At 34.3% G+C, this 13577-nt stretch overlaps 1 protein-coding gene across 1 annotated transcript in view; it reads left to right on the plus strand.

Moving 5' to 3' along the window:
* LOC150095343 (ATP-dependent RNA helicase DDX24) overlaps positions 1 to 13577 on the plus strand; it is a 157426-nt gene that overhangs the window by 26474 nt on the left and 117375 nt on the right. Inside the window, exon 4 of the mRNA XM_090410662.1 lies at positions 10342 to 10416. Within this exon, the coding sequence (XP_090266788.1) occupies positions 10342 to 10416 (75 nt within the window). The remainder of the gene's footprint in view (positions 1 to 10341; positions 10417 to 13577) is intronic.

Consider the following 13577-nt stretch of genomic DNA (forward strand, 5'->3'; position numbering starts at 1 on the left):
CCTTTGTTAATTCTTTCTTTTATTTCCATGTCACATTTTCCATTTTCTTGTATTATACTACCAAGGTATTTGTATTGTCTCACTTGCTCTACACTTTCTCCATTCATCATCACCTTGATACTTCCTGGTTTCCTGGAGACTCTCATCACATTTGTTTTCTTTGCATTAATTTTCATACCATATTTCTTGCATGTATTTTCAAATTTTTGCATTAGGTGCTGTAGTTCATCTTTGGTATTAGCTAATATTGCTTAATCATCTGCAAATCTAATATTTTGTATTGTTCTTCCTCCAATAGTAATTCCCCTTTCCTCTTCATCAAATGCTTCTTTCATCATTTCTTCTGCAAATATATTGAAGCGTGTTGGTGATAAGCAGCATCCCTGTCTTACACCTCTGCCAATCACACATTTTTTAGTTTTTCCTACTTTTTTATTTATTATGGCCTTCTGGTTCATATATAATTTAGCTATTAACCTTCGGTCTCTCCAATCTAAACCTATTTTGTGTAATATTTCCATCAGATTTTCCCATTTCACTTCTTTTTCAAGGTCGATGAAACATATATAAACTTCTTTATTTACTTCTATATTCCTTTTGCACATGGTTCTCATTACTCCAATTGCATCTCTGGTTCCTCTGTCTTTTCTAAATCCAAATTGATCATCCCCCCCCCCCCCCCCCCGAAAATACTCCACTCTATTATACAATCATTGATTTAATATTCTTAGCAGTACTTTGGAGGCATGCGAGAGTATGCTTAATTATACAATCATTGATTTAATATTCTTAGCAGTACTTTGGAGGCATGCGAGAGTATGCTTATAGTTCTGTAGTCACTGCACTTAGCAGGATTGCTTTTCTTTTCAATTGGTATAAGAATACTCTGTGAAATCTTTAGGCCATACTCCTGTTTTGTAAATGAGGTTGCAGAGTTTCCATGTTTCTGTTATATCTTTGTTCTCCAGTTTTAGGATTTCACTAGGTATTCCATCCACTCCTTCCATCTTTCCACTTTTTAATTCCTTAATTGCTGTTTCTACTTCTCTCTTTAGTATTTCAGGACCTCTTTCTTCTGTTGAGATTTCATTTTGCTCTTCCAATTCAATTTTTGTTGGTCTTTCATTTTTTGCGCAAAGTTCTTTGATGTATTCCTTCCATCTTTCACCATGTATTTCAAAATTATAAATCAGTTTTCCTTGCTTATCTTCTAATGGCAGATTTCTTATGCTTTTTTTAACATTTGTAATTTCTTTTGCTTTTTCAAACATTTTATCATATTGCCCCCTTTTTTCCATTTCTTCAGTTTCTTTACATTCTGTTTTAACCATTCCTCTCTTGCTTTATCAGTTTCTCTTCTCAGTTCATTATTTAATACTTTGTATTTTCTTCTTCCCTCTTCGGTGTTTACATTTTTCCATCTTCTTCTTTTCTCCATTTTTCTTATCATTTCATTTGTAATCCATGACTTTTTAATTATTTTCCCTTCCACAAAACCTATCTCTTCAGCAGCTGTTTCATATATCAAGTTTTTCAGTTGATTCCATTTTGCATTAACATCCATAGTTTCTTCAGATATATTCTCTTTGTTCTTTATTTTATTTTCCAGTTCTTCTCTGAATTTCCTACCTGCATTTCCTTTGAGTTTTTCTAGGTTCCACCTTTTCTTGCTTTTACCTTTGTTTATTTTCTTATATCATATTCTTAATTCCATAACAAGCAAATTATGGTCTGAGTCAATATCAGCTCCTGGATATGTTGATATCCTTTTTACACTGTTTCTGTACCTGTTTTGTATTAACATATAATCAATCTGGTATCTTGCGATATCACCTGGCATTTTCCATGTATATCTTCTTCTCTTTGGAAGTTTAACCCAAGTATTACCAATGATTAGTTTGTGTCTTTTACAAAACTCTAAGTCTTTCATCTCTCTCATTCCTTTTTCCAAGGCCATATCTTCCTGTTATTCCCTTCTCTACCTTTTCACCTACCACCACATTCCAGTCTCCCATCTAGATGGTACACCTTTTAGTTCTGTCTTCTTCCATTATCTCTTCTATTTGATTATATATCTCTTCTACTTCATTTTCATCATGGTCACTTGTGGGCTTATATATCTGTATAATCAATATGTCCACAGGATTTGCTTTCAGTTTAATCATAATCACCCTGTCACTTTTATATATTTCTACTGAATTTTTAACCTTTTCGTTCAACACAAATGCTACTCCATTTACGCCACCCCATGTTCTATTAAGATTCCCTTCTAATTCTCTTTTAAGCAAAGTTAATATCTGCATCTTTACATATTATGTCTGTTTTTGCCAAGAGTATTGTTCTCTTGTTAAATCTTGAATGGAGCAGTTCTATTCTTGATAGAGCCATCGTTCAAGATCTAACAATACTTAATCTAAAAATCCTTAACAATCCCTGCATTTACAATATATTCTGGTAATGTTCCATTCATCAACAATTCTTGATGTTAAAAATCTACTCCTCACACTCCTCTTTAATTCCTATTTAGGAATTAAAATGTGCAAAATAAATCTTGATCATCACCTACTGAGATAGATAGGTATTTAATACATAGATGATGGGAATTAGTGTTTTGCTAACTCTTTTTTTTTTTTTAAGAGTTAGGTGGATACGGTGGGTTATCCTCATAGTTTGGTGTTAGGATTCTTGATTAATATATTTATGAATAATTTAGGTTGAAATATCAAGAGATCAGAGACTTATGCAAGTCTCTGATCAGGCCACTATTGTATTATGTGTGGCCTGCAGCTTTATTCACCCGAGTTTGAAAAGAATTGAAGGTATTCAGAATATACTCACTATTATGCAGCAGAATTGTATCATAATTGTTATGAGAATTGGTTAGCTGAGATGTGTTGAATTTATCTAATGGGAGATGAAGAGGAGATTTATTTGCTGTTAATAAGTTAGTTTGGAATATATTTGAGATGGATAGAAGAGTTAGTTCATTTGACTGAATTGGACACTTCTAGAAGGAATTATTAAAAAAAAAAAAAGTGAAGAGAATTAGAACAGTTGAATATGCTGGTCTTTTTATGTGTTCATGTAGAAATATGTTTCTCTAAAAAAAAAAAAAAAACATATGCGAAGTAGTTAAGGTGTTAATAGATATTCATGGTAAGGCAAATCTCATGTTATGCATTTTGGCCTGGCTGTGCTGGTGATTCTTTTTTTTTTCCTGGGATTAGTCAGCTTTTGATGTGAAATGGTTTTTCTCTGGCTGTGGCCTTCTCCTCCCAAACTGACTTTGAACACATTCGGTGCTGTTTACATGTACGGTAAAACTATAAATATGAATTTGGGTAATTTGAAGTCATCATGCTTTCTGCATCCTAGATGAATTTAAGTTTTCTGGTGAAATGCTAACTTTTTTTTTTAATCACACACGAAACTTTATTATTCATATCTGCTATTTACATTATATACATGTGTACATATGCATACAAAAACATAACGCAGAAGTTATGTGAATCTACATTGTAGTCTTGTTTATATGAACAATGAAACTAAAGGTACAGTTCTACTGTATTCAACTTCTGTGCTAACCATGATTACATATGGCTTATATATTATGTATTTACAATGCATACAACAGCATGTAATATTATAATGATGATATTTTTTTTTTTTTTTAGTTTCAGTACTGAGTATGAGCTATTTTTTTTTACAATGGATGACTAATATATATATATATATATATATATATATATAGTAATTTACAGTTGCAGTTGAATAAAATTACATTTTACACTATTTATACAATAATAATAATTACGGGGTTCTTAAGGGTCAAAGCTGTATAACTGAGAGGAGACCTCTATATAACCTTTAAAGGAATGCGGAGAACCGACCAGGGCTTCTGACCTAATGTGCAATCCTCACCTTCTCGTGGTGCACCTTGTTGGGTATGTACCTGGATACTGAAATAACGAGCATGGGCTGGCAATTTGGGATTTAGTCAACCAAATTGTATTCTTATTAGCTTAAACCAAAATAGTGAATGATGGTACAACACGAGAGAATTTCATGCCAGCTGGAGCGTCGCCCGATTAAACAAGGCCCCCTTTGTTTTCGCCAGGGAACCAGGGTAAACAGCGAAAAGTCAGCTACTGGAACAAATCCTAAAACGCACCCCCAACTGAACATCACCAGACTTCAAGATCGGTACTGTCAACATAAGAAGCCTGAATGGCAAAGAAATGGAGCTAGCTAAGAAATTGGATAAGTACCAAATCGACATAATACGAGCGACTGAAACAAAAAAGACCAAAACTGGTGAGATCCTTCTGTGCAATAAATACAAAATGTTATATTCAGGCAATGACAATCAAGGAAAAGAAGGAGTAGCCATAGTAATCAACACTAAATATGAGGCTAATCTTCTCGAATGGCAGGCAGTCTCAAGTAGAGTGATGTGAGCAAATATCAGAATGAAGAACTGGACAATGAGACTTATTTGTGCCTATGGTCCCACGGAAGATTCTATTAAGGTAGAAATAGAGGAATTTTTTGAGGCTTTAGAGAAAGCAACTGACATAGTGATAAAGGAAGAATTGATACTTGTTGTGGATATAAATAGCACAGTACGAAAATGATTGTCAGACATACAAAAATATTTTGGGAAAATTTGAAGAAAAGAGCAAAGCTAATAATAATGGTGAATACCTGTTGGATTTCTGCTCAGGACACGGACTGGTTATTACTAACACAAAGTTCGAACATAAAAATGTGCACAAATTCACATGGAGAGAAGAGGCAAGGAATAAGAAAAGTCTCATTGGGTATGTTATTGTTCATAGTGACACCAGAGTGTACAGAGGATTTGAAATTGGAAGTGATCCCATTTAGTCTTGAGCAGGATAAAATTGAATTTCATATTGAAAAGAAGAACATGAAAGAAAGTTTTAAAGCAAATAAAAGTTCAGCAGCTCTCAGATATGAGCTGTAGATTAAATACACAAACATCATTCAAGAAAAAATGAAAAAGTTTGAGAACAGGAACTAAACCTTGGAGATATGGCAAGACCTGAAGAAAACACTGATTGACTTAGCCAGATAAGCAAGTGGTGAGGTCGTCTGTAAGGATAGAAAAATCAGAACTTCATGGCGGACACAGGAAGTTAAAGAGGTAGTGAAAGAAAAGTAGAAAGCATATCGAATGTTCCTGACAAATAAGTCAGCTTTTGCTCTTAGAGAATATAGACACAAATGTAAGAAAGCTAAACACTGTGTAAAACTGGCTAAACAAAAGTCATTGGAAGACTTTTGTAAGAACATAGAAAATAAATATCAAGAAGGTGGCAAGATATTCTGGAAGTTGTTGAAGAAGATCAGAAATGGAGGAAAGAGTGCTGTAAAAGGAATTAGAGATGATAAAGGTGATATGAAAATGGGAGAAATAGATATCCTTGAAGTATGGAGTAATTACTTTGAAAAATTGCTAAATGAAACAAGCAGTGATGACAGCACAGTGGTAAAAAGCTCAACAGGCATGCAGTCAGGAATATATATCCATGCTTGAAGTAGAAAAAGCCATCAAAAGCCTGAAATGCGGAAGCAGGAGTAGATGATATTCGACCAGAAATGCTCAAGTATAGGTATAAAAGTCTTACAGTGGCTGCATTACATAGTCCAGAAGGCCTGAACAGAGGGGCAAATTCCGGATGATTGGAGAAGAGCTCTCATAGTACCCATATATAAAAAGGGAAATAAAACCTGAATGTGAGAATTACAGAGGTATTTCTCTACTGAGTGTTTCTGGTAAGATATATGCAAGTATACTTGAGAAACAGTTGAAAAGGATTGTGTAAGAGAAGCTTGGTGAAGATCAAGCTGGATTCAGGCCAAATAGAGGCTGTCAGGATCAGCTTTTCACTTTACGACAAATAGTTGCGAAATCATGGGAATATAACAAAGATCTGTATTTAAGTTTTGTAGATCTGGGAAAGGCATATGACAAGGTGCTAAGATATAAGCTATTCAAAACACTACAGTTATATCATGTCAATGGGGCATTATATCAAGCAATACTTAGTCTTTATTTGAGTTGTAAATCAGCAGTTAAAATTGAAGGAAGTACAGGAAGATGGTTTAATATTAAATCTGGTGACAGACAAGGATGTACATTGTCCCCTCTGTTATTCATTATCTATATGGATCACATTATGAAAGAAAGTGGTATTAAACCTGATATCAAAATATAAGATGTTAATGTCAGCTCTTTGCTTTATGTGGATGATGTTATACTTCTAAATAAATCTGCTACAAGTCTGCATGATTCCCTCACTAAATTGAATGACTGTTGTAATAGATATGGTTTGAAGGTCTGTGGTAACAAGACAACGACAATGAAAATATCAACTGTATTGTGAATGGAGAACCTATAGAACAAGTAAAACATTTCAGCTACTTAGTCATGATTTTTAGTGAAGATGGTAAATTAAATGTGGAAATGGACAACAGAATCAACAAAGCTGGTATGGTAAGAAGTCAACTGAATAAATTTATATGGAATAAGAGAGAAATTAGTCAAAACATTAAATTAGCTGTATACAAGACAGTGTTCAAACCAATTTTAACTTATGGATCTGAGAGCTGGGTCAAGCTCTCAGATCCATAAGTAGATACTCTCATATCTACAGTCTCTGGGCCAAAGCCTAGAGACTGTAGATATGAGAGTCCAGAGAAAGATTAGGGTCGATGGCAATATCATATAAAAAACGAGGATATTAGGAAAGAACTTGACATTGTCAGCATCCAGGAATGCATTAGCAGAGCTAATCTCAGGTGGTATAGTCACTAAAACAGAATGGGAGATTAGCAAAATAAGTGTTCTCTGCCCAGTTGGCAGGAAAAAGACCCAGAGGAAGACCAAGATATAGGTGGATTGATACAGTACAAAGTGCCTTAGAAGATAGAAATATAAGATCTGATAATGTTGAGTCTTTACAGATAGCAGACTAATTTGGAGGGAAATTGTAGATAGGAAGTTAGTAATGATGTATATTTTTCATAAAGTAGCCACTATCATATCCTGTACATCCCTTGAGTGTATATATCAGGAATTTGATGATGATGATAATTACAAAATATTTATAATACCCATACATTAGTTATATTCATTTTTTTTTTTTTTTTTACAAATTTTGCATTAAACTATGTATTTTTCTAATGCATTTAAATTCCATAGTTGTAATAATTGGAATTTTTCTTTATTTTTATTCCAGTTGTGGTAATGTGTCATCCTGCATTCTCGTAGCTTTTATTAAGCCTTATCTGAGGATGACACCAGTTAATTATTGTTTATTGGTATGCTTGAGAGATTTGATATTTACCACAGTGTAGGATAAGAAATTCACACACATGCACAAAAATCAAGAATGCTATGATTCATTACTAAACTGAAAAGCCCGAACTAAATATTGTATCTCATTAAGTCTGTAAGGTATGAAGGATGCATATTTCTTATTCATAGTATTTTTTAGGCTATTGTAATTTGTAAGGTTTCTGTTTTCAAAAGGTAGTTTGTTTAGCATATGTACAATGTAGAAGCTCTGAATGGCCTTTCTGTAATAATTATTATATTTATATATGATATAGTTAGTTGTCTGAGGTCTTGTTATATAGTATGTATAAGGTGCATCCAGAAAGTAAAGTTTGGTCAAGAATTAAAAAAAAAAACTAGTAAAGAAAGGAAAAAAAAAGTTTTATTATATTCTAAAACACCTAAATGTATATTTCATTTTTCTACATAGTTGCCATTGACTTCCAGGCATTTTTGGTATCATGACACCAGCTTCTTCATACCCACATCAAAAAAGTCTACTGCTAGTGAGTTCAACCACTGAGTCACACTATTCTCCAGTTCCACGTCTTCTTCAAAGTGTGCTGCTTCTTATGTAGGAACAAGAGGTAGCCACTGGGCACTAAGTTGGGACTGTAGGGTGGATGGGTAGTTGAAAGTTTCTACCCAAACTTCTGAATTTGCTGGGCAGTTTGAGCTGCAGTGTAAACTCATGTTGTCATGCAAAGGCACAAGCCTTGACGACAGGATTCCTTGTGTTTTGTTCTGAATTACTCATGGGTTTCTTCAGCATTTCACAGCACGCATCAACATTAATTATGGTTCTCACTGAAGAAAATCGATGAGAAAGATCCCTTTTCGGTCCCAGAAGACAGTAGCCATCTTTTCTTCTTCTTTTTTTTTTTTTGACTGACAGTGCCTGTTTGAATTTTTGTTTTTTGGAGTTGATGAACGATGCCACTGCATTGATTGTTGTTTTGACTCACTGTTTGTGTAAAAAATCCATGTTTTTTTCACTAGTTATGACATAAGAAAAAAGTTCATCTCCTTAATTTTTGTAATGCTCCAAAAATTTTTCTGCTGATTCCATTTGTTGCTGTTTATGCACATGGTCAGCATTTTTGGGATCCATCTAGCACACAATTTCTTATACCCCAGCTTTTCTGTCACAATTTCATGATTAACTGAGCTTGAAACTTCCAGGAATTCAAAAGCAAGTTCCCATTGTTGTGCCTTCTTTAAACAAATAACACCATTGCTTGACCTTACTGTCACTTATTACATTAGGTCCGTAGACATTACACAGTTGTCAGTTAATTTCTGCAGAACTATTGTTTTCCACCAAAAAAACTGTATCACACCAAGAACCTTACAACTGATGGGATTTTTTTATCACAGCACTAATTATAAGTTATTCGTAGACGACAACAAATAATGCAGTGAATGTAACATGGTCAACAGCTAGCTAATGAATCATCTATGCTACCATGCATGCTCAACTCCTCTCCCATATCTTTGGTAAATTCTGAACAGACCTTACTTTCTGGACATGCCTCGTATTTCTGGCAATCCTGTAGTTGGCATCAAAGTAATATTTTAGCATGATTGCATAGTGAGTGACATAAGTGTTTTGCTGTTAATATTTTATGTTTTGTCATTGCATTGTGAATAAATCCAATTGTCTCTTTGTTCCCAAAAGACCAGCTTTTATATTTTTGTACTATAATGATATTAATCTATTTCTAGTCTGCACAAAATGAGTTCATTGTTATAGCATATCCTAGTACGTGTTCACATATTGATTTACATATTAGTTTGTTTGCTATTATTGTCCACAGTTTGTTTTGTAGATAATTTATCTGGTTGTTATGATACTTTGGAATTTACCTTGATACAGATGTGAAATGGAACAAGGTAAATTCCAAGGTACCATATTGTTTCAACTTGAGTGATGGTAGTGGTTTTACTGTTCTATATATTGTAGAATAGATGTTGGATAGTTATAATTATTTTCAACTGGTTGGCTCAATGAATTTTTAAATATCATTAATTTTGTTTTATCAGAGTTTAGGTCTGTGGAGTTTTTGGTGAACCAGTCACTGAACAGATTTATATCATGATGCATGTTTGTTTAGGATATGCTTGCATTATTATGGATGGATACTATAGCAGTATCATCTACATATTAGATCTTCCTTTTGATAGGTAGCTGGTTAATATAATGCCTACAGATGTTGAATAGAATTGGAGAGAGAAGTTTCCTGTAGGACTCCACAGGTTGCTGGTAACTCTCCACTACAGATTGATCCAATATGCATCATTTGTTTTCTGTTTTGTAGGTAATTTCTAAGCTATCTATGCAGAGGCCCACCTATTTCCAACATGTCTTAGCTTTTCTAATAAAATTTCATGTATAAGTATGTTACATATAATAATAATGAGAGGTAATCAAAAGCTTTATGTTTAAAAATGTAGCTTCACTGTCTTAACTAGTGTATATAATAAATTCACTATAACAGACATTTACTGCTTGGCCAAAACCTAAGTATCAATCCTGTTTTCAGAAAAATTCACCATATCCTTCTGTTATAAACATGCTATATATTAGGGCAATGTAAATTCATTATAGCAGTTGCATTATCTGATATGCAGGTATCAATGATATAGGCATCTGATCACTTGCCAATAGGATCAATTGGTCCTCTTTCATGAATGATTTTCATAATGATCAAAAAGTACAACAATTCTCACAATAACAAACTTTTAGAGATTAAACGATTAATTGGTTATAGTGGAAGGTTTGTTGTAATGAATTTCAGCCAACATAGTCTGGATGCTATGAATCTTCAGCAGGATGCCTTGATAGTTAGTTGTAGTGAGTGATTTCACTATAATGCTGATTGCTACATTTACATTTAGAGTATACTATATTATTATGATATTGTTATTCTCCTATGATTTTGATTTATTTCACATTTGCTTTTTTAAACGGTCTCTAGGGCAGTGGCAAGACATTAGCATTTGGAATACCACTAATTTTTCATATTCTCAATGATAAAACAAGAGAACATAGGGTAAGTTTGATTTATGTGCAGTTATATTATAATAGCATTACTTCTGATGTTTCTAAATGATTTTAGAGAAATCGGTGGGAGTTTTTTTTTTTTTTCATATTTACAAGTTGCAAGTAAGATTGATTACTTAAACATGAGTTCTAGTAATTGATTAACTTTTCACATAAACCAGTAATGGATAGCAGTAGCTTTCTGTTTAATTCTTAGTAGATTTTCCAAAGTTTGGTCTGTCATGTCCATACTTACCATAATTCATTTTTGCTTTTCACTTACAATTTTGAATATCCATTCCATGCTTGTTTATTTGTGCTTTTTTTTTTTAATTTCATACCTGCTTCTTCAGAGCAGTAACATTATAGTCATCACCAATCAAGTCTGTAGTATTTAATTCAGGATTCCGTCAGGTAGCTTCTGTGAGTAAGTTACTATAAACTAGTGCTCCAGCATTTTATCGGTACTGCAAGAGTTTTCCATTCAAATTAAACCAGTGGCGGCCCGTACATAAGCACTGCGACACTGCAGCACCCCCCCCCCCCCCCCAAAGAAAAATGAAAAAATTAAATTTTGTTTCTGTTTATAAATAATAACAATGCTTATAATATTATATAAATGCAGTACAACATGTTAAAGGTTACAGGTTATGTTTTAACATTGATTGAATAGTTAATAATTGGAATTGTTCGATTAACGCTTTAGATTACGAAACAGATGCACTGCGATCTAATACCAATATTCGTTTGCTCTTGTCATTGCACATTATGTCATTCCCAACTGTAACTGCTCAAATGGCAGTGTATTTTTAGTAAGCTTGCGCGCCTTATTTCTGTGAGATGTGAAACGTTTATTATTGGTACGTGTTCCTGGTGAACTATTTTTTGTAAATCTTATTTTATTTTGTTAAAATAACATATAACTATTTATTTATTATAGATACAAGTCTGAATTATGACGAGTGTCACTGTTTGAAAATATGAAAAGAATAATATTTTTTCAATTATCGTTACACGAAACAAATGCACTGCGATCTGACGCCGATATTCGTTTGCTGTCGTTGCATGTCACGTCATTAGATGCACTGCTGCTTCGGCAGTGTATCTTATGCCTGTGCTTGTTATTTCTGTGAGATATGAAAAGTTTATTATTGCCGCATGTTCGTGGTGAACTTTTTTTTGTAAATCTTATTTTATTTTGTTAAAATATTTTGTTGAATTATGATGAGTGTCACTGTTGAAAATATGAAAAGAATTATATATTTTCAATTATCATTACACGAAACAAATGCACTGCGATCTAATGCCAATATTCGTTTGCATTTGTCATTGCTATTGATATGAAACATTTATTATTGGTGTTTGTTCATGGTGAGGATGAAATATTTTTCATCATCATGCGTATCAAGGATTTAGGCCTAGCATGGCCTGTTCCAGCCTTAGAAGTCATCGTTTAAGAGGACGTTTTCTTTTTCCTAATGGCTTGTACTTTAAGGCTTGTTTTGTGGAAATGAAATATTTTTTTTTTTTGTGGAATGAAATATTTTTAATAAAGCAATTTTTGATATGTAAATTTATTTATTAATAAATTCGTTACTGATTAGGAAAAAAAGTGTTTTTTGTATATGCAGCACCCGTACTTAAAATTTTCACCGGCTGCCATTGAATTAAACGCCAAAAGGAAATCTTAACAGTGGGTACCAAGAGGCAGATAACCTCAGCACAAGCTGTAAGTACTTTTAGTGCATTAAATCAGTTATATTTCGATCTAAAAATCGTCCACGTGCAAACACCTGCTATGCCTACCGTGCAAAGCAAAGATGGTGGCAACAAAAGCCAATGACGAACAAGCACCCCGTGTCTCACCAGCGTAGTGCCATCGATAACTGACAAACCCACAAAGGGATGCAGCTGCAAAATCGATATCAGCAATAGAAAAAAAGGGTATAATATGCAAGTTCTGCTGTCTCTGGTTACATGCTTCCTGCACATAAATGGACGAAACGGCACACAAAATGTGTATTGACCTTAACCAGATCTATTTCTGTTTACTATGCCTCCCGTCTTTAAAACAGTTCCTGAACTTCGGCAAACGAATAGAAAGCCTCGAACAGCATATCAGTGTTAAGAATGAAACTCTTTCCTCCAAAATACATGCACTAGAAACCAAGGTCGAATCAACTGACGATCAGCAGCACAACAAGTTCACCTCTACCCACAAATGAACTCCATGAAATAAGTTTATCAACAGTGCACAACTCGATGGAGGCCAAAAACAAAAAATTCAACGCCGTCATTTTGAACTTCCAAAAGAAAACAGAAAAGCACTAAAAGAAGACATCATCAAACTAGCTGAAGAATGCAACATCTACCCTAAAAATATCATCAGATGCAATCGTTTTGGACCCATAAACAAAAGCAAGGACAAAACGAACTTTCCACATCATTTTGGACCCATAAACAAAAGCAAGGATGGAACAAACTTTCCATGGCTCGTAAAAGTGACTTGCGACACACCGACAAGCATATCAAAACGAATAGCAGCGATCAACAAGTTCAAAGACATTTGTCTCCAGCCGTGCATACCTGCTTGACCAGATTTATCATTTGCACAAAGGGAACAAGGACGCCTTCAAAGGCAACTTGCAGAAAAAGTCAAAATGGTGATCACAGTTGGACCATCGACTACAGACAAGTTAAATTGGTACAAAAACCAAGTGACACCACTAACAGCCATGATGGTGACCAGTATGCAGGCACTGCATAGGAAACATGTAGGACCCTTGTGATCAAACATATGACTCACAAAACCCTGCAAATCCACTTTACCAACATCCGTGGCCTAAACTCCAACCTTAATGGTGTCCACCACCACCTGCAGTCTACCAAACCCCACCTACTCTTTCTGGCAGAAACTCAGATCTCATCTCCCTCCAGCACTATTCATCTGAACCTTCTGCACTACACACTCTTTAACTCCTTTTGACCCAAGGGTGGCATCTGTGCATGCATCCGTTCTGACATACCTTGCCAGAGAGCACCCAACCTAGAATCGTCCAACTTTGATCTTCTCTGGATGAAAATATCCCTACCCAACTCATTCAAATTCATATGCTGTCTCTATCGTTCCCCAAATGCAACCAACCACTCTGAGCTCTTTAATTTTCTCTC

The sequence above is a fragment of the Typopeltis vanoorti genome, chromosome 20, assembly GCF_054136105.1.
Source record: "Typopeltis vanoorti isolate ZY-2024b chromosome 20, IOZ_Tvanoo_1.0, whole genome shotgun sequence".
Classification (NCBI taxonomy): Eukaryota; Metazoa; Arthropoda; class Arachnida; order Uropygi; family Thelyphonidae; genus Typopeltis; species Typopeltis vanoorti.